We start from the raw sequence: 8,228 nt of genomic DNA on the forward strand, positions 1-8,228 counted from the left end.
AGAGTTGTTGATCGAATAAAGTTAAAAATCTTCTTAAGACACAACTTAAGACAACTAAAACAATTGTCTTTAGGACTTTTAAACAAAGATTTACTTAAATAATATATAAACCCCCCCCCCTGCCCTTAAAACTTCATATGATTAATGGAAGTTCCCTAGGACATGTCGAAATGTTCAGAAACCTTTGATGCATAAACATATATAAAAAAAAATATTTTAGATTCTTTTGCAATTACTATAACTTACCCTATGGGAAGTTAATAAATAGATAAAGAATATTTTTTCTTACATTGTAATTATTTGTTTTAATATACATAAATTGTACAACCATATATCTCAATCTACATTTTGAACCATTTTATGTTGGTTTGATAATTGCTTAGTTACGAATGTTTTATTATATGCTTCATATTCACGAAGGTGCTCCCTTGCATGTATTCTTACATGTTCTGATCGTCTAAATCCTTTATTGCATACTAAACAAATATAAGGGCGTTCTCCAGTGTGGATCATTTCATGTTGTTTTAATATAGCTTTTGTTTTGAATGATTTACTGCAATACTCACATTTATAAGGCCGTTCTCCAGTATGAATCAATTCATGTCGGTTTAATGAGAATTTTGTTGCAAAGGTTTTATTGCAAATTTCACATTGATGAGGATTGCCTCCGGTATGAACAATTTCGTGAAGGTTTAATGCATATCTCGTAGTAAAAGTTTCAGCACAATTATCACATTCAAAAGGTTGTTCCGCAGTGTGAGTTAGTTTGTGAACCCTCAATGTTTGTTTTTGAATGAATGTTTTTGAACATATTTCACATTTGAAAGGACGTTCTCCGGCATGGAGCATTTGATGTTGTTTTAGTGATTGTCTTGAAGCAAATGTTTTGTCGCATATTTCACATTTATCAGGCCGTGTTTCGGAATGAATCATTTCATGATTGATTAATGTTTTTCTTAGTTTGAATGCTTTATTGCATGTCTCGCATTTAAAAGGCCGTTCTTGACTATGGCTTGCTTTATGTGTTTTTAAAATTTGTCTAGTTTTGAATGTTCTGTGGCATATTTCACATTCATGGTTTGCTTGATGATATGTTAAATTAGTTTTGAATGATTTGTTACATCTGTCTATATTATCTACTATATTACTTGAATTACTATCTTCTTCACCAATATATAAAGTGTATCATCTCCACTTCTTACATTTTTGTTAATGACTCCATGTTGTTCATCAATTGTTTCTTGTTTTATTTCTTTCTCCATTGTTACCTCAGAATTCCAATTTCGCTGTAGATATGTTCCTTCGCTTTCCGGACATATTTCTGATATAACATAATCATCAATTTCTTGTTTCACTAGAGGGTATTCAATTGGTTCAGTTTTAATTGTTGTTACTGAATTCGTTTTTTCTGACATTTTCGGCGTCTCTTGGTTCTTGTAATCAAACTAACAATGGCTTATAAAAGGTGGAAAAGGCTTTCAATTCTATATTATAAGTTATTATTTATATTTATAAGAAGGTTTAAAAGTATAATAAATATGTTTTAATATATATTTATAACACTTTTGTTCAAATTCAATATAATTCCAAACAACTCAAATGTCAAAGTGACATTTCTATAGTTTTCAAACAAATACCAAGCTTGAGGTAAGGATGGCCAACGTTGGAAACATTTCATCTGCGAAGTTATCGACTAATGATATCATAGATTATATAATTTCAAACTAGTGGGGCGGATGGCATCGTGCTTTAAGGCATATTGCTGGAACTTCCCGTACCAAGAATTATCATTTTTTTAAAAACGATTAACATTTTTGAAAAAAATTTACTTCGAAAAAATTAGATTTTTGAGCTACTATAAATCTGACAAAAAATTACCTTTTTTCGAAAAAAAATGTTTTCTTTATTTTGACATATTTTGGAAATTCTAAATTTGGAAATTTTCAAAGCAATCGTACTTCTTTAACTGCATAGAGACGAAATTTCAAAGCGCGTAAGCGCCGCGTTGCCGTCTAACGGATAAACATTGGTGCGGAACCCATAAGAATGTAAACAAAATTTATACTTATTGTTAAAATCTCTATAAAATATCTGATAATTTATTGTGCATATGTCTAATGATCATTTTTGACCGCCAAATGGCATTATTTTTACTTTTTTCATTAGATCTCCGAAACCGCTAGACCTGCCTTCATGAAAATTTGATCAATTTTTCATCTTGTCAATACAAGTAAAATGTTTTCCGAATTATTAAAATCGGATGCTCGGTTCTCTTAAAAATTGAGTTACCATTTTTGGCACTTTTTGCCCTGTATCTTCGGAACGGCTAGACCTGCCTTCAACTAATCAGCGCGTCTCTTTGTCAATACGAATCGATTGTTTTTTGATTTATTCAAATCGGATGATCGGTGTTCCCGAAATCGTCGACGTAAGGCCGTAATATTTCAGTAAGTTCTATAAGACCATGATATATATCGCCGAAAAAAGTTTTATAAAAATCGGCTTAGTTCTTATTTTTTAACAGTTACTTACAAGAAAATGGCTCGGTAGATTTTCACCTAAAACTAACCAGTATCATGCCCAACTAATATCTTTTGAACAGTTCGGTAGTATGAGCATAAATGTGGACAAAATGTTTAACAGTTTTTTCCAAACGACAAAGAAACGGCTTGGCAGATCGTTCTCATTTGGTATAATAATAAGTATATGAATTAATTTATGATGAATAAGTATCATGTGATATTATATTGATTGAGTGTCTTGTATCGCTGCTGGTTGCCACCCAGTAGTAAACCACAATAGTTGAAACCACCGATTGGATCAACTGATTTGAATGGTTCAAAAGACATGCGATTCCTATTGATAGGGAGCAGTAGCGGCGCTAGGCGGCGGCGGTATCGGCGGCCGCCGACGGCCTCGCGCTTCAAGGGGCCTCGCAAGAGGCCCTGGAAAAATTTTAATTATTTAAAATTTAGTTTTTCATTTTTATTTAGTTTTTTTTTTATACTGATGTGCAAGTAAACACGAAGTAAACAAAGTAATTAGTATTTTACATTTAATTAGTTATTAATTAAGTAGATGGTTTCTAATCATTTTCATACAGAAAGACTTGAACGATCGAGATATTATAAAATTAACTAATCGAATGATTTGGCAAAAAAAAAACTTGTTCGGGATAATTATTTAATGTCAGTGTTTTTCTAATATCTGGAGAACAAACTGTTTTTGCCGAAGAGTTTGTTTATTTTAACTTGTGTAATTTTTGTCTATTGCAATTTGTGTAAATATTTGATTAGAAATATATCTCATTTACTCATACTTTCGTTTAATAATAATTATTTTTTAACTTTTTAATATAGTCATTAAGACGTGCTGATTAGTTTTTGGCAAAGGCAGAACGAGCTGTTTCGAAGATACAGGACAAAAAGTGCCAAAACGGTAATTCCGTCTTTCAGAAAACGGAGCGTCCGATCTAAAAACATTTTATTTGTATTAACCAGATGAAAAACTGATCAAATTTTTAGGAAGGCAGGTGGTCTAGCGGTTTTGGAGATCTAATAAAAAAGTAAAAGAAAAGCCATTTGACGGACAAAAATGATCACGCATATCAAATTATCATATATTTTATAAAGATTAACCATTTCCACTCGCAAATTCTGAGATTTATATGAATTTTCCGGCGGCATTCGAGTGAAAAGGGTTAATAATAAGTACAAATTTTGTTTAAATTTCTACGCGTTCCGTAAAAATGTATAACCGTAAACGCGGCGCTTACGCGCTTCAAAAAATTTCAAAATATGAAAAAATATTTTCAAATAAAAAAGTTAATTTCTTTCAAATATTTCAAAATATTTTAAAGCTTTTATAACATTTAAATTACGACACGGGAAGCTTCAGTAATTTTCAGTAATTTCAGTAATTAAGGCATGATGCGGTGCATCCGATTTGAATGATCTAAAAAAGATTCAATTAGTAATGATTAGGAGAAGTGTTTATTAGTTTTTGGCATAGGCAGGCCTAGCCATTTCGAAGATGCAGAGCTAAATGTGCGAAAATGGCATTTTGTGAGAGAACTAAGCCTTCCAATTTGAATGATTCAAAGAACTTTCTGCTTGTTTCAGCAAATTAATCGCTTTTGGAAAAAAAGCTATTGTTTTAATTTTTTTTTTCAAAAAAAATATTTTTTTTATATATCGAAAATAATTCAGATTTTAATTTTAATTCTGACTAAAATTCTAATATACTTTTAAACTTTCCAATTCAGTTTATATAATTCTTATAAATGTTAGACAATTTTACAATATTTATAATAATCTATTCGAAAACATTTAATATTCCTCGAACATTTCGTTACGGTACGGAAAGTTCCAGCAATTTGCCTTAAGGTACGATGCCATACATCACTAGTTAAATATACTCTATATTTGCAGAAAATTTGATTAAATCATTATATGTAACATGAGAGACATCTACGCGCTTTTTATTCAACTTAGATACGTGGCAAAAAGGCAACCGCGGCCTATTAGTGCAACGTAACAGCCGTTACGTCTTTGTCCGCGAAATAGATGTGTGCCTTCCAGGTTACGTATATGCCACGCGTGTAATGTAACCTTTACGACTTTATTACGTCTTGTGGTTTACTTAGCAAGAGAGTTTCGGTACAACCAGCATGAAGGAATCCTGATCTATATCCTAGTGATGTCTATATTAATGGTATATGGTATATAGGGGTGTGCAAATGGCATAGTAGTATGTTTGTTTCAACAATATGAGTATGAAAGACAAAGATAAACGTTGATCTTGAATGTTATTTTGAAATGTTTTTGGGTTTTGTAAAATACGCACCCAGCCAGGAGGGCTGGCTGGACTATTCTGGACATATATGACAAATAAATCAAAATTTTCATACACTCAACGTCTCCATAAAGTTCTTCACAAAAAGATTTACTTATATATATTTAGGATATCAATTTAAAAGGAGATATTGTTTTTTATCAGGTTTATCAACGCAAGCTGACTCGAGCCAAAGATAATCACCAGATGCTGATACAAAACCTAAAAGAGCTCCGAGAGGAAAAAATCGCTTCTTTTCAGGACATGGAGATTCAACACGTGATGAAGACTGGCCTGGTTGAGGTTAAACTTACTGGGAATCTGGATGACTTTAAGGTTAATATAATTAATAGAATAAAATTTAAACATATGTGGCATTATATTTTGCTATCCATTTCTATTAACGCATGAAATTAAATAATCTGAGTTACACCCAGTAAACACTGTGTGATTTGAGCGGCGGTAGCAAGCTGAAATCCACAAGCGTGCCTTCAGCGATGTGACGTCCATGTGGATTCTATGTGGATTTTAGATTGCTACCGCCGCTTCAAGATTATTACTCACTATTATTTTCAGGATTCTATTCTAATAAGCAGAAGAGATGTCCGTTTCATTAACGATGTCATCAAACAAGCCGGTCAAAGAAAATTGAAAACAATGCAAGCTGCTATTAATTTTCGAAGAAAGATTTTGCTTAAAGAATGGCAACATAAATATATGAGAATGCAGATTGAAGATTTACAAGATAATTTTGTTACTATAGAAAATGTCAAGGTAAAACATTGATTTATAGAAAAAAGATAAATCAAACCAGGGGCAGTAAACTTTAATTGATTGAAGAATTAGATATATTAATTCTATGCCAATAATAAGGGTTATTGAACAAATTTTTATATTAATTTTATAAAGGTATTTCTTGATTTTCAAATATTTTATTTTCAAAAAGTTTTTCAGAAAGGCTTTCGTTGCAGTTTCTTTTATATACTTAAGTACTCAAGTACTAAAAATTAAAACCTTATAAGTTTTGTGATAAATATTTATTATCTTAGGTCTCAAAGAAATTATTATTTTAGGTCTCAAAAGAAATCCAAGCTTACTTAAAACGCAAATACATGGGTGTTCCAGAAAGTGTAGGACCAATTGCTCTCGAGAAGGAACTCGATGCCATTAGAAATAAAATGGATAAAGTCATCGGTGGCATGTAAGTTTCAATATGATGAAACATAAGTTATAATCTAATATGATTGTCGTGAAAATTTGGGAAGTTGTTAGGAAAATCCCGACACAGGTTTTCGGATATCCTAATTGAAGCCAAGTGGTAGGGGTTGGTTGCCTCGGAGACATTTTTAACATTTTTTTTTATTTTCTTGGTTAATTTTTATTTTATGTGTATATAAAAAACACATATAACACTAAATTTTCAACCTCCTACTACAAACTTCAAATTTTGTAAGAATTATTTACAAGTTTTAATAGTAATTATGTTTTTTTTATATGTATATATATACATATATTTTGTAAATCGTTAGGTAAATCCCCGGACTAGGTTTTCGGATATTTTGATTTAAGCCAAGTGATAAGGGTTGGCCATCCTGAAGAATTTATTTTTTCGGTCAATTTTTATTTTTTTATCTTAAAATATGAAAAGCACATAAGCCTAAAATTTTAACCTGCTCTACCGCAAACCCTTATTTTGTAAGAATTATTATAGTTATTATATCTTTTTAAGTTAATTTTGGTAATTGGTGGACTAGCAGACTGGTAGGCAAGGTAAACTGGCAGGCAAGAAAACAGGTAAAAAGTTAAATAGTTGAACAGATAGATATATCTACTTGTTCAACTATTTAACTTTTTACCTGTTTACTTGCCTACAGGTAGATATATCTAAGTTACCTGTTCAACTATTTAACTTTTTACCTGTTTACTTGCCTGCCAGTTTACCTGTCTACCAGTCAATAGTTAGATACGTAGACAGATGAACAGGAAGACGGGTAAATTAATTGGTAGATAGGTAAACTTGTGGACAGGTAAATTGTAGGATATGTAAAATGGTAGACGGGACAACTGCCTATTTACCATGGGGTTGATAGGTAAATTTATAGACAGGTAAAATGATAGGCAGTCAATTTGTTAGACAGATAAAATGATAGATAGGTAAATTGTCGAAAAATCTAAATTGGTAGACTGATAAACATCAGGTTGACAAGTATACTATTGGACAGGTAAACTGGTAGACAGGTTGAGAGATAGATAGATGGAGAAGTAGACAGATAATCATATAGACATGTAGACTATGGAAAACAAGACAACCGGTAGACTAGATGTAACAAATATGCATTTTTGTTCAAATTTTTAATTGAAAATAAAACATGGCGAATCGTGAACGGGTGCAGCTAGTTTATTAGAGTTAGAGTTTATAAGAGATTTATCGAATAAGCTTTTGCAGGAACTATGAATATAATTTGTTAAGCGAATTTGCAGATAGTAATAATTTTGGTATAAATAAAGAATGTAAAATATTCTGCATAACTTTATAAATTCTTACCACCTGCTTACTGCTACTAATTTGTTTTTAATAATAATATAAACATTTTTTGATGTTCTTGAAGCAAATTTAGTAAGCTATCCATTTTTCAATCCTGATATTATTTGTTAACAAAAATGTTTCCATTTATCTATTGTCCTTTTATAGAAAACGTGAATGTGATGATTTGGACGAAAAAATTGAGCAAAAGAAGAAATATAGCCAAGAACTGGATAGGTCAATAGCATCTCTCAATATTGGAGTCAATGAGAAAAATCTGGCAAGAGATATGGCATTTGAGGGCCGAGTCAATGAAGCCCTAAGGAATAGGTGAGTACTTAATTATAATTGATAATCTCATGAGAAGAACTTCAGGTTTGTTCGATAGGGTCAACAGTTGTAAAAAAACCCTCTAAAATATTATAGGCCTAGGAGAAGTGGATTCATTATAAAAAGAATTAAAGTTTAGACAAACTCCAACCTTTAATGACTTATTATATATCAAGTTTTCACTTTTCATAGGTCTATAACATTTTAGGATTATTGTCCAGTCCAGAAACTTTATCGCCATGTTAAGTTTTATTAGAAACCCCAAACATTTTTTTTTTAATATTCCATTATGAAGAAACGTCCTGGCTGATCTTTGCCTAAAATTAATCAGCATGATTTCTAACTGATATCTTTCGAACGATTTTCAAATTTTCAAAATCCAAAATTTCAAAAAGATTTTAGATTTTTTTTGTAAAATGTGTACGAAAAATTTTGCTTTTATCTGATAATTGTAAAGAAACGGCTCAGCCGATTGCCGTGCAAAACTTTCAAAGCAAGTCTTTATCAAATTATATCGACTGGCTTTTAAATTTTTTAAATC

At 31.2% G+C, this 8,228-nt stretch overlaps 1 protein-coding gene across 1 annotated transcript; it reads right to left on the reverse strand.

Moving 5' to 3' along the window:
• Positions 1-336: 336 nt before the first annotated feature.
• On the reverse strand, positions 337-949 carry LOC113391210 (putative zinc finger protein 702). The gene has a single exon (XM_026627162.1). It carries the CDS (start codon positions 931-933, stop codon positions 337-339), a length of 597 nt encoding a protein of 198 aa, XP_026482947.1. The 5' UTR covers positions 934-949.
• Positions 950-8,228: the final 7,279 nt, after the last annotated feature.

Source organism: Ctenocephalides felis, unplaced genomic scaffold, assembly GCF_003426905.1.
Source record: "Ctenocephalides felis isolate EL2017-DRISC unplaced genomic scaffold, ASM342690v1 CF-g0.4_SCAFFOLD_00845, whole genome shotgun sequence".
Lineage (NCBI taxonomy): Eukaryota > Metazoa > Arthropoda > Insecta > Siphonaptera > Pulicidae > Ctenocephalides > Ctenocephalides felis.